At 35.3% G+C, this 13,607-nt stretch overlaps 1 protein-coding gene across 40 annotated transcripts in view; it reads right to left on the reverse strand.

The window, feature by feature from the left end:
• Positions 1-13,607, reverse strand: part of SEC31A (SEC31 homolog A, COPII coat complex component) — an 86,115-nt gene that overhangs the window by 49,193 nt on the left and 23,315 nt on the right. For all 40 annotated transcript variants that reach the window (XM_064584685.1, XM_054508846.2, XM_054508848.2 and 37 more), the window contains 7 exons: positions 12,314-12,512; positions 11,006-11,101; positions 9,732-9,872; positions 8,247-8,389; positions 4,663-4,762; positions 1,817-1,978; positions 1,464-1,616 (listed from right to left, as the gene is read on the reverse strand). In XM_064584685.1, the coding sequence (XP_064440755.1) occupies positions 1,464-1,616; positions 1,817-1,978; positions 4,663-4,762; positions 8,247-8,389; positions 9,732-9,872; positions 11,006-11,101; positions 12,314-12,512 (994 nt within the window). The remainder of the gene's footprint in view (positions 1-1,463; positions 1,617-1,816; positions 1,979-4,662; positions 4,763-8,246; positions 8,390-9,731; positions 9,873-11,005; positions 11,102-12,313; positions 12,513-13,607) is intronic.

The raw sequence follows: 13,607 nt of genomic DNA on the forward strand, positions 1-13,607 counted from the left end.
TATAGATATAATACCAAAGTACAGGCAACAAAAGCAAAAATAGACAAATGAGTCTTCTACACAGCCAAGGAAATAATCAAAAGAGTAAAAAAGCTACAGAATAGGAGAAAAATATTTGCAAATAATTTATCTGGTAAAGAGTTAACATTCAGAATATATAAAGAATTCCTACACCTCAATAACAAAAAACCCCAAACAACCTGATTAAAAAAATGGGCAAAAGACTTGAACAGACATTTCTCCAAAGATGACATACAAATGGCCAACAGATACATGAGAAGATGCTCCACATCACTAATCATTAGGAAAATGCAAATCAAACCACAATTAGATATAATTTCATATCTATTAGGATGACTGATATCTAAAAAACCAGAAAATAACACGTTACTGAGGATGTAGAGAAATTAGAACCCATGTGCACTGTTGATGGGAATGTAAAATGGTGCAGCCACTATGGGAAACAGTATGGAGGTTCCTCAAAAATTAAAAATAGAATTAACATATAAGATCCAGCAATCCCACTTCTGGGTATATACCCAAAAGAATTGAAAATAGGATCTCAAAGACATAATTGCACACAAATGTTCTTTGTAGCATTATTCACAATAGCAAGAAGTGGAAGCAACTTTAATGTCCATTGATAAATTAATGGATAAAGAAAATGTAGACTATTATTCAGCCTTTTAAAAGTAGGAAATCTTGTCATACACAGCAACATGGATGAACCTTGAGGACATTACGCGATGTGAAACAAAACAATCACAAAAAGACAGATATTGCATGATTCCATTTATATGAGGTATCTAAAGTTGTCAAACTCATAGAAACAGAAAGTAGAATGTGATTACCAGGGGCTAGGGAAGGGAAAAATGAGCAGTTGTTCAACTGGAAAAGAGTTTCAGTTCTGCAAGATAAAAAAGTTCTGGAGATCTGTTGCACAACAAGTGTATATAGTTAACATACTGTACTGTACACTTAAAAGGGGTTAAAATGGTAAATTTATGCTACATGTTTTTTAACATAAAAAAGAAAAGAAATTGGCAATTAAAAAAAAAAGCTAGAAGGAAGGAATAAAGAGAAGGAAGGACGATACACAGATATACCTTCCTCCAAAGAAAAAAAGAAAAAAAAGACTGAAGGAAGGAGAGATAGAGAAGGAAGATAAGTTTAATAATGGGATGGACAGTGTGAAGGTTGCACAACAATGTAAATGTACTTAATGCCACCGAACTGTATATTTCTAAATGGTTAAAATGGTAAATTTTATGTTATTTATATTTTACCACAATTTAAAATAAAAACAAAAAAGAGAAGGTCCCATTTTTCCTGAGAAACCATTTTGAATGATGAAAAACCTACCGACACATCTCAATCTTCTTCCATCTGAGTGATCCTGTAAGAACACTTTACTATGGGAAGTCCTTTGTGCTTATGGACCATAAAAACACAAATCCACCTACTGAAAAGGAAGCACCAACAGGTCTTCGGATCCACTTGGGTGGCTTCTTCAGAGGCAACACTATATTATGCTGAGCAGTCTGCTGAGGAATTTGTAATGGAGGAAGGGGCTGTCCTGTGCCAAAGGGATCAAGATTTCCAAAAGAAGATGAAAGCTAAAAAATATAATAACATGAGAATTTGTAATTTATATGAGATTATGTTACATGTTTTCAAGTTATACCCATGAAATATTTTTATCACAATTATCCAATTAAGCAGTAGCACTGATTAGTGAAGTCATTTTCAAAATAATTAAACAATAAGATGGTATTTTTCAAATGTTATGATTGACAATTTTAACACTTTCTATTACCTTGTCAACTTGTTTCTGCCTTAAGCCATCTGCGCTCCCACCCATGATAGAATAAACACTGATACGCCCATCAAAGGAAGCAGCTGATAAGACAGCAGGATTTCTGGGACACCACTGAATATCAAAGCACCACTGCGTGTTGGTGGGAAGTTCATATAACACCTAGGCAACAACAACAACAAAAGTCAGAAAATGGTATAGCCACTTTATAGCCAAAACACCCGAATTAATATGATCAACATGTGCAGCTTAAACGATTCCTTTAAGAAAGTATGTTGAGCCAGGAAAAACAACTGTAAAAATTTGTTTAAAGTACAAAAGGAGTCCACTATGGTGATCTATTATGATAAAAATGAATGCTTCTTCAAAATTTTGACCAGATTTAGAATAAGTACGTATTAAAAACTAAGGTTTTTCTGTTTTATTGAAGTGGTAGTAGCGGGTGCATCTGAAAGACCAGAACAAATTAGAATCAGCTTGTTAAAACTCTAAAAGATAATGGTCTCCTGCCCAACTATTTTTGCTTGCCAAGATCCAAACAACCATATTTAGGCTATCTGAAGACCACATTTAAAAAATAGCCTCAAGAAGGAAGAATTCACTGAGAAATTTGATTTTTAGTCAAGCAAAAACATGTATACATCGTTTGTACTACTGCAGAATGGAAACCGATTCAGCATAAACAGTTTAGAAGGAAAATATGGAAAAACTATAAAAAACGGTTGGTATAAAACCTTTACAATGCAATAATAACTGCTAACTCAAAGTTAGTGTGATGATAACTGATGCACCTAAAGAGCATAGGTTTTACGTATTTTTTTTTTTTAAGATTTTATTTGAGAGAGAGAGAGAAAGGGCACAAGCATGAGCAGGGGGAAGGGCAGAGGGAGAGGGGGAAGCAGACTCTGCTGACCAAGGAGCCTGGCGAAGCAAGGAGCCTGATGGACTAAGGGCTAGATGCAAGGACCCTGGAAGCAAGACCTGAGCCGAAGGCAGATGCTTAACTGACTGAGCCACCCAGGCACCCTGGTTTTATGGCTTTAAGAAGTCAAATTATCTTAACGTGGACTTTGTGGGATAGTTTAAATGTTTTATTTTTTAATTTTTTTAAAGATTTTATTTATTTACTTGAGAGAGAGAGAGCACATGAAAGAGAGGAGGGTCACAGGGAGAAGCAGACTCCCTGCCGAGCAGGGAGCCCGATGCGGGACTCGATCCCGGGACTCCGGGATCATGACCTGAGCCGAAGGCAGTCGCTTAACCAACTGAGCCACCCAGGTGCCCCTTAAATGTTTTATTTTATAAGAAAACAGAATTAAGTGAAAAGGTACCTAGCCTACTCATCTTTAAGGCTTAACTGGTTGATAAGACTCATTATTCATGTTATTTAAACCACTGTTCTATTCCTAATTTGCATTTGAATAAAAATCTACTAAACTTTTTAGTTGCAGCATGTACTAAAAGTTTATTCCTTCAAAGTCCAAGCACACACAACTAATCATATGCAAAATTCATTTTATCAAATCATATAACTGAGGGGCGCCTGGGTGGCTCAGTTGGTTAAGCGACTGCCTTCGGCTCAGGTCATGATCCTGGAGTCCCTGGATTGAGTCCCGCATCGGGCTCCCTGCTCGGCAGGGAGTCTGCTTCTCCCTCTGACCCTCCCCCCCTCATGCTCTCTCTCTCTCTCATTCTCTCTCTCAAATAAATAAATAAAATCTTTAAAAAAAAAAATCATATAACTGAGAAAATTAGAACAGTAATTTCCATGATTTTGAACTCCCTTGGGAGGGTACAGTATAAAATGCAAGATTTTATTATTTGGTCTACAAACATATGAGGCAAAACTTACTACTTTAATTTTTTTCTCCTATCTCCCCTAATTAATGTTTCTATATTCTTCTATATATTACTGCATCCGAAAACTTTAAACCACAAATCAAATAACAAAAGTGCTTGTTTCTACTTTAATATTATACATTAAAACCTACTGAAGGTGGCTCAGATGGTTAAGCGTCTGCCTGGGTCCTGGGATGGAGCCCTTCATTGGGCTCCATGCTCAGCGGGGAGTCTGCTTCTCCCTCTCCTTCTGCCCTTCCCCCCAACTGGTGCTCGAGCTCTCTCTCTCTCTAATAAATATATAAAACCTTAAAAAAAATAAAATAAAAACTTAAAAAACAAAAATCTATGGCCTCTTGCCCAATACTGAAAAAGAGGGAAACCATTCAACTAAGAAAAATAATTTTTAAAATACTTAGATTTTTTTTAGCCCATTAATTTAATCCAAAGCAATTAAAAGTAATTAAGTTATATTTATATAACATTGATATTGAAGAAGAGGTAAAATTTCGCACATCTAAATTTCTATGGGTAGAACATATGACAAGTATTGTTAAGTATATTCCTGCTGTATAGTTCAGAAGAGAAATTAACATACATCTACTGATTTCCAAAATCAGAGAGGATCTTCAGGAATGGTAAAGCAGGAAAAAGACCCAAATCTTGAACACTCCTGCTTTAAAAGCACTGATTTTCAGAGATCACATGTTAAATAAATCAAACCAAGTACTTCTGAGTGTAGGTAAACACCTTTTATTAGAAATGGGGGGTAGGGGATTACTAATTTCAAATAAGCTATTTCAATGGCTGATTTTCTTGGATAAAACAGGTGAGCTTAAATAATATTCCTGATAAAATCTCTCCTAGATTAACATTTCACACATACCTCTATCTCCATGTCCTTAATTATATTAATGCACTAAAGAATCCATATGGAAAATTTCTTATTCAGCTAGAGAATAAATATTACAGTAGCTATAAGTCTGAGAAATATTTCCTCCTCATACCTCTCCTGTGTTTGGGTTGGAGCAGAGAATCTTAGCATCTTTTCCGCAGCTCAGCAACAATTCAGGATCTGCCATGCTCCAAGCAATTGCCAAAATCCCCCTAGGTAAAACACAAGATGAAGAAATTTTTAATCTTGAGAAAATCAAGTCTCCAAATGATTCCTGTCTAGGCTCTGGAGACACATGCTGCTAACAGAAGCATAATTTCATATAATCTTTACAGAAAGCAATTTAGGAATGCGTATGTTCTTTGATCACTATAAAGATGTTCAATATCCTCTCAGAATCAGGAAAACACAGTATAGGAAAAGAACCCAAATTGTTTAAGACTGCCTTTTGTTTCCAATATTTTATTTTTAAAAAGTTAAAATCTTTGTGAAAATTATAAGGACAGTATGATGTACAGCCTTATACTCCTCACTTTGACTCATTGGTTTGGCCACATTTACTTTATGTGGTTTTCTCTCTCTCTCCATATACACATTGACCATTGACCAAAAAAACAATCACAGCATTCTTCTGCATAACCATAATACAATTATATACTGAAAATATTTATTACTTACATACAATATTTAAATATATATAGTCCATATTCAAATTTCCCCAACTGCATCAATAATATATTTTCTTTTTTTTTTTTTTAAAGATTTTATTTATTTGCCAGAGAGCGCGTGAGAGAGCGCAAGCAGGGGGGAGTGGCAGAGGGAAAGGGAGAGAGAGAAGCAGACTCCCCGCCGAGCAGGGAGCCCAACGTGGGGCTCGATGCCAGGACTCTAAAATCATGACCCGAGCCGAAGGCAGAAGCTTAACGACTGAGCCACCCAGGCGCCCCAGTAATATATTTTCTAACTGCTCCCCCTTTAGAATAGAATCATACATGTCAAGAATTTCAAGCATGTCAAGCATATCAAGAATGCCTTTTATTTTTATTTTTTAAAATTTTATTTACTTATTTGACAGAGAGAGACACAGTGAGAGAGGGAACACAAGCAGGGGGAGTGGGAGAGGGAAAAGCAGGCTTCCCGCTGAGCAGGGAGCCTGATGCGGGGCTCAGTATGACCTGAGCTGAAGGCAGACGCTTAACGACTGAGCCACCCAGGAGCCCCAAGAATGCCTTTTAAAGAAATTCATACATATTTAATATCACATTTTAAAGAACATTTAGGTTCTTACTAAATATTAAAGACCAAAAAAATCACAGAATTATAGAGCAGGGAAGGACCTTAAATATCATCTAATCCACCTCTTGCATATATTATTAGGAGAAAATTGAGAAATCAGAGAGTTGATTTGCTCCTGCAACTCCTGCTAAATTATGATCATACCTAAAATTGGCAGTAGAATATAGAGTTAAGAGCACAGATTCTGGGATCAGAATGTTTGGATCAGAAGTCAGCACTTGACTAGTTATATGACCTAGGTCAAGTTTACCTTGCTGAGCTTCAATTTCCAATTTGTAAAATGGGTTAATAGTATCTACACCATAGGCTTGTTATGAGGGTTAACTGACTTAATATTTAAAGTTCTTGTACACTTTACATGTTATACAAATGTTAGTTGTCCTCCCACTATAATGTAAACTCCCCGAAGGCAGGGATTTTTATGTTATATCACTGAATCTTAGTATAGTGCTTGGTACAGAGCACACGTTCAGTAAGTATGTGCTGAATGAATGAACAAAACCTTATCTAACATGGAAAAAATATTAAAACTTATCAGAATCATCCCTTCTTCACTAAAAAGCTGATTGAAGCATAACATCTAAATAGGATTACATTTTTACTGGACTCTTTTCTCCTTTATAAGAAGCTAAAGGAGAGGTCACAAACTTTAAGACTTCTCAGTGTGCAAATCCACTACCCAGTGGGAAAATAGGATTTAAAGCTTTAGTCTACATATCCCTAAATAAGAAAGCCCAAAAGTACTCAGAAAATATTGTAACATTAAAACGGATTTGTTTCTTGTTTCGAACTGTCGAACAAATACATATAAACTCCCTGGGTACCTGAAAATCAATGTTAGGAAACATGCCAAATTACAATTAAATTTAATGCTACCGAACCTAACATGAGAAAATTTGCATATCTTTTAATTTTTTTTAATTTTAATTTTTTTAAAGATTTTTTTAAGTAATTTCTACACCCAAGTGGGGCTCGAACTCACAACCCCTCACTCTATCGACTGAGCCAACCAGGCACCCCACTCATATCTTTTTAGAGAATGTGCACATTTATTACAATTAAAAGCAGGAGCACCTGCATGGGGCACAGCTGGTTAAGGGTCCAACTCTTGGTTTCAGCTCAGGTTGTGATCTCAGGATTGCGAGAACAAACCCCAAGTTGGGCTCTGTGCTCTCTACTTGAGATTCTTTCTCCCTCTCCCTTTGCCCCTCCCACTTGTGCACTCTCTCCCTCAAAAGTAAGTAAATCTTAAAAAAATAATAAAAAATTAAAAATTAAAAATTAAAATAAAAGCAGAATAATCTAAATTTCTATGTTTTTTTTTTTTTAAAGATTTTATTTATTTATTTGAGAGAGAGAGACACAGCGAGAGAGGGAACACAAGCAGGGGGAGGGGGAGAGGGAGAAGCAGGCTTCCCGCGGAGCAGGGAGCCCGATGCGGGGCTCGATCCCAGGACCCTGAGATCATGACCTGAGCCGAAGGCAGACGCTTAACGACTGAGCCACCCAGGCACCCCTATTTCTAAGTTCCTATTTTAATTTAAAAGCATAGAAAGCATAGAAAGGGGCGCCACCCCTATTTCTAAGTTCCTATTTTAATTTAAAAGCATAGAAAGCATAGAAAGGGGCGCCACCCCTATTTCTAAGTTCCTATTTTAATTTAAAAGCATAGAAAGCATAGAAAGGGGCGCCACCCCTATTTCTAAGTTCCTATTTTAATTTAAAAGCATAGAAAGCATAGAAAGGGGCGCCACCCCTATTTCTAAGTTCCTATTTTAATTTAAAAGCATAGAAAGCATAGAAAGGGGCGCCTGGGTGGCTCAGTCGTTAAGCGTCTGCCTTCGGCTCAGGTCATGATCTCAGGGTCCTGGGATCGAGCCCCGCATCGGGCTCCCTGCTCCGCGGGAAGCCTGCTTCTCCCTCTCCCCCTCCCCCTGCTTGTGTTCCCTCTCTCGCTGTGTCTCTCTCTGTCAAATAAATAAATAAAATCTTTAAAAAAAAAAAAAAAAAGAAACTTAGAAATAAAACAAACTTTTTAACTGTTGCTTGTCACTGAATGTTATGGAGTATTTTGACCCTAATAAAGATCAAACTGGATAATGTCAAGAGTAAAGTGTGGTGGTATACTGGAATTTTAATCTATTAATTATAATGTGAAAAAAGTAGTGGAATATCCTTTATCACATTTTCGTACTGTTAGGATATGAATTGGCTACCATTTTTGGGAACAGAAAATCAGATGATTATTGCTTCAAATAAAAACCATTTATAGTAACTTTTACAAGATAGTGACAAAATAGATTCCTGAATTTAAAAATAATTATCTGATAATTCAAAATAATAAGTAAATGTGTTTTTAAAAATAAAGAAATCAAGTTCCTTGGAAGAGCAGCATGATACCTGGCATGGTTTTCCAAGACACGGAGTGGAGAGGAAGCAAAGCGAAGATCCCACATCTGGACCACTGGTAATCTATCATCCTCAGAGGCAAGGACCATCTGAGTCGCAACATCAGGATGCCACGCCAACCCAGAGCAATGCATCTGCAGATAGTTAAGGCTCACAATGTATCAATCCTATTACTTTATGAAGAGCCAAAATGAGCTTGAGGAACATGCCTTTGTTGAAACAAATAGTAGAAAACATCAGTTCAGGCTTAGTTTATTAAAAAAAAAAAAACAACAAAAAACAAAACCTAAAACCATTAAATTTTGAATCCTGACAGCTATCTCCAGAGCCTGCATTTGGAGCCTTCAAGATGTGATGTCTCTTTAAAACTATTAAATTTTATTAAACAGCCTTAAACAGTACTCTTAAAAGTAAAAAGTTTAAATGTTTTCAGTTCATCTCAGGGTCTTAGGATTGCTCCCATGTCGGGCTCCCCACTGTGTGTGGGGAGCGTCTCTTGTCTCTCTTCCTCTGCCCCTCCCCCATGGAGCTTGCTCGCTCTCTCTCTCACAAATAAATCATTTTTTTAAAAAGATTATAACAAAAAAAAAAATCCACACCTTTCCTCTATTTTGTCAAAAAAGTCAAGACAAAATGTCTAAAGCAACAGGTACCACTTAAATTTTCACATGGAATAAATTAACAGTATTACTGAGAATTACCTGGACATTCAGATCCTATTAAATGTTCCAGACGATAATGGAAATGCTTATTGTATGCTTTATTCAATTAAAACTTGTCTTAAAATTCCTAATTCATTGAAAAACAACATCCTGAAGAAATATTTTTTTAAATAGTTTTTTTGTGGTTATTGTTAAATTATATATGTATGCTCTGATTTAGGCAAACTTGTTTTTAAAAATGTCAAACTAAATAATGTAATTAAAAACTAACAAAATGAGGCCCTTAATTATGTCTAAAATATTTTATAGCACATTATGACATAGTATTAAGGAATTTGTTAGGTCAAAAATTTAATGTGTTAATACAACTACATCTACTAGGCAAACGGGAGAATATTAGCTCACTTTAGCAGTACCTAATCAGAAGAGATGAAGCCAGGAGTATGGAAACTACAAGTTCACAGTCATACAATTATTAGCTGGAAAAATGTGTACATTCTAGAGAAAGCTAAAGATAAAAAGTTGCTATAATGCTTTGAAACAGCTAGTAAAGTAAAAACAACCAGTATATCATGGAATAAGGTATTTAATTAACAATCTCTCTCTTCATCATTAACAATATCCAACATGGTTTATTAGAAATTTTATTATCTTCCCCAAGGAAAAACCTCATTCCAACATGATTGGTCCATGAAAAGACAGGATTTGACTTTACAAAAATTTGATTTGTTGTCAACACTGACAAACAATATAGAAATACGTACAGGAGAAACATAGCATGTTTCTGTATATGACAAATCAATCATATACTTACCCTGTTACTATGGTCACTAACTTTGATGATAGGTTCATTTTTCCTAAGATCCCATACAGTGGCCCGGCCACTGGGACTGGCTGATGCCAAAATATGCTGAACTTGTCTGTTCCATGCAATGCAGCTGATATCTTCTGGGGGCTAAAAGGAAGAAACTACTAAAAACCATTTCTCAGTTATGATCAAATTTAAGTACAAAATCTGATCCTTCTTTTTAAAAAATGAATTAATTAAAATCTGATCTATTCATTCCATAAATTTTTTTATATTTCTAAGTTCTCAATAAATATAATACAATTTAGAGCTCAGGTATATGCCAATTCAAGTATTTTACCTTGTTTAATATTGTCTCATTCACCAGGCATTTATTAAGCTCTTGCTACAAATCAAGCACTTTTTCTTAATTTGCAACTGCCACAAGGTAGATAATTAACTACAAAGTAGACATTGATAAGTATGATGGACAACTAGGCAGAGCAAAACTTATAGCCTAGGGGCGCCTGTGGCTCAGTGGGTTAAGCGTCCAACTCTTGGATTTCAGCTCAGGTCATGATCTCAGTCAGGGTTCTGAGACTGAGCCCCACGTCAGGCTCCGCACTCAGCGGGGAGTCTGCTTGGGATTCTCTCTTTCCCTTGCCCTCTGCCCTTCAACCCCATGTGCTCTCTCTTTCTCTCTCAAATAAATAAATAAAATCCTTAAAAAATAAATAAATAAAAATAAATGGTAGATCATATGCTGTCATTATACTACCTCTAAGATGGCCAGAATGTTGGGGCCCATTATAATGGCTACTCAATTTGAGTAGTCTATATAACATAAACTTCAAGGAGGCAAGTGGAAGACTGTTCTTTCTTAATTTACAGAAATAAATAGGAAAGGGGTTGAGTTGTTTTTTTAAAAGATAAGTTTCCTTTCTAGTCTATGATTTTTATTCTAAGGTGAGATATCGTCAAAATACTATACAACACAAAATATTATACTATATAAAATACTGTATCTAAAAAAAATTATCAGACTTGTCTATTTTATTCATTACTATATGTCTAGTACATCAAACAGTATCTGGTGGTAGGCACTGAATAAATATTTGCTGTTGAAGGACTCATTGATACTTTGAAAAACACATTTACTAATACTTTGCTATACTGAAGGAAAATCAGTAACATCTAAACACTGATTTTAAACAAATATATTTTGTGTGAAAAAAATGAAATAAATAAGTGTTGAAGAACCAGTTTTGGTTCTTTTGATCACATCACAATCAATGCAATACCTGTGTTTTGGCTCCTGGTGTCATTGGAGTTGCAAAATTGTTGAGATCCCAAATGTAGATTTCAGATTCATTAGCACCAGAGGCTACCAGATTAGTCTGCAATAAGAAATAATTAATAATGAAATAGCATTTATGAATAATTAAGAGAACTCTGAGTAACTGTTCAGAGATAGACAGCTCTATCAGTTTTAGGGCATACAACTTTTCTATTTAATTAAAAAAACAAAACTCATGAATTCCTAAATGCTATGGATAATAATCTGAAACTGCAATAGTTTTTCAGAGAAGCATGTTATAAAATTCTATTTCACTAAAAAGACAGTAGGTCTACTGGCATTATAATATAAGAGATTAAAAAATAATTATATGGATAAATTCTCAAACAATCATGCAACCATGTGGGGATTATCATTTGTGCAGGAAGGGGATCTGATTGTGAGAGAGAGACAAAAATAGGCAAAACCAATTATTGCTTTCAGATAAATAACTGAATCTTAAAATAATGGCATCTATCTCCGGATACTTCAAAGCCAGCTTCTGGAAAACCTCTTGTCTTAAATCCTCATGTCTTTCTAGTTCATTTACACTCAGTCTTGTTCTGGGTGGCAGTATTTCTAGGTTCTCTCTGTTGCATACCTTTAGGGTCAAAAAGACCCTAAAACTGTGATAGGAAGTACAGGAAGATAATGGGTTTCATATACTGGCTTTCATTCTTTATTATTCACTCTCATAAATTCTTCTCTGATCAACTGACATATAACTATGAAAACAGAGGAATTCTATGGTTGGAGTCACCTATAACACAAGACACTAACCAAGAAGCAGCTGCTGTTTAAACTAATTAACAAAGGAACTAACTATCTAATCTAAAGAGTAGGCACCATAAACTATGGAAAAGAAGTTCAGGTTGTATTTCTATACCCTAAGTATTTATTTATAATACAAGAAAAGTAACTATTTTAAACTTCGAGATAATATTCATGTTTTGGTCGTTATGCTCTAATATCCTATTAACTCAAGATCTTTGCTAACCATTACATTTATATAATTAATATTCAGTAATGTTTATGATGGCAAAAGTAGACTGCCTGACTCTTCGTTGCCAGATCCCCTCCATGGAGTTATTATCGTTTACCTTGATCCCAACTCTGAACCCTCCATTCTTCAAAAAATACACTCACTCATCAACCTGCACAGGCACACATTTTTAGCTTTTAATTCCAAGACTGAGGCATAGCAGATTCATATGCTTATTTCAAATAAGCAGTATGTATCTCAAGAATTATGAATAAACGTCAAAAGTCTAACCTGGAAAATATTCACATCCAAGGCTCTTACTGGGCCGGTATGCTTGTCATTTTGGGCAATCACAACTTCCTTGTCTCCAGCTATAATTTTAGAAGGATCATAAAGAATAATATTTCCATTTTCACCACCTGCAATCAGAACTCCAGAGACATTCCCTTTGGAATCCATCTTATGAGGCCCCCAAATCAACTTGTGGTACCTTTAAGAGAAAATGAGTAAATAACTGATTTAAGTCAAATAGTTATAGAAAAACATTTGAAATTATATATTCAATTCCATGTTTTCATAAATAAAAACATTGCTTCTCCTCTATTCCTGGTAACCGTGCATGACTTGGTGAAACGGCATTTTAGTTTTTATTTATATTCATATGTGCATATTTGATTTTATAATCCTGAAGAGTAAAAGCTTTCTGGTAGAGGTAATATAATGTCAAAAAGTATACTTGATTTGTGTATCAAAAGATATGGACTTAAGAATGGTTTTACCATTTAGAAACTGTGAGACCCTGGACAAGTTACTGAATCTTCCTAAGCTGCTTTTGGTTCATCTGTAAAACAGCTCTAATCAACCACTTCCCTTGATATTATTTGACTATAGAAGTACTCACTGACAAGGTCTGTTAAGCAATAGAGGTGTTAAAGGAGGTATATAACATTTTCTAAGAAAAGTAATGTATTCCAACAGTGGAAAAGTGACATCAAAATTATGTTTATTATGGTAAGTACCCCCACTGGTGGAGAATAAAGATTCGAAATATGAAGGTGGCATGGAAGTATACAATGACACAAATGGTGGTGAGTAGGAAAACTGACAGACAAAAGGTATTTGAGGTTCCCACCACAGTGGGAGAGCTCTGAAAACTATGAGAGGTCCCATGAGATTCCATGATTTGAGCTATGCGCTGTTTGCTAGAGTACAATCTCTTCACCAAAATCTGCCAAGCTACTGAGACAATAAAGCATATTTTACTACTCAAATGAAAGTGTCTTTTTTCTGCATTATGATACGATGTTAAGTACTTGGAAAGATGACCCAAATACCTACTGTATCAGAAATCATGTCAACAAAAATCTTTGTGAAATATATTTCTAAATATAGATAGGTACAATGAAAAAAATAACCTACCATTCAGAGATAATCACTTTTAACACCTTAATATTCATCCAACTACTCCTTTTTTAAGCCATACCTATCCTTTTTTTGTAAACAGTTGAGAAAAAGGAGATAAAAGACAGTATGTCTACTATACCATGAGGAAAAAAACTACTAGAAAATTGAGGCTCTCCTTCCT

Source organism: Mirounga angustirostris, unplaced genomic scaffold, assembly GCF_029215605.1.
Source record: "Mirounga angustirostris isolate CCGP_5_RB_7025 unplaced genomic scaffold, mMirAng1.0.hap1 SCAF_2, whole genome shotgun sequence".
In the NCBI taxonomy this organism is placed as follows: domain Eukaryota; kingdom Metazoa; phylum Chordata; class Mammalia; order Carnivora; family Phocidae; genus Mirounga; species Mirounga angustirostris.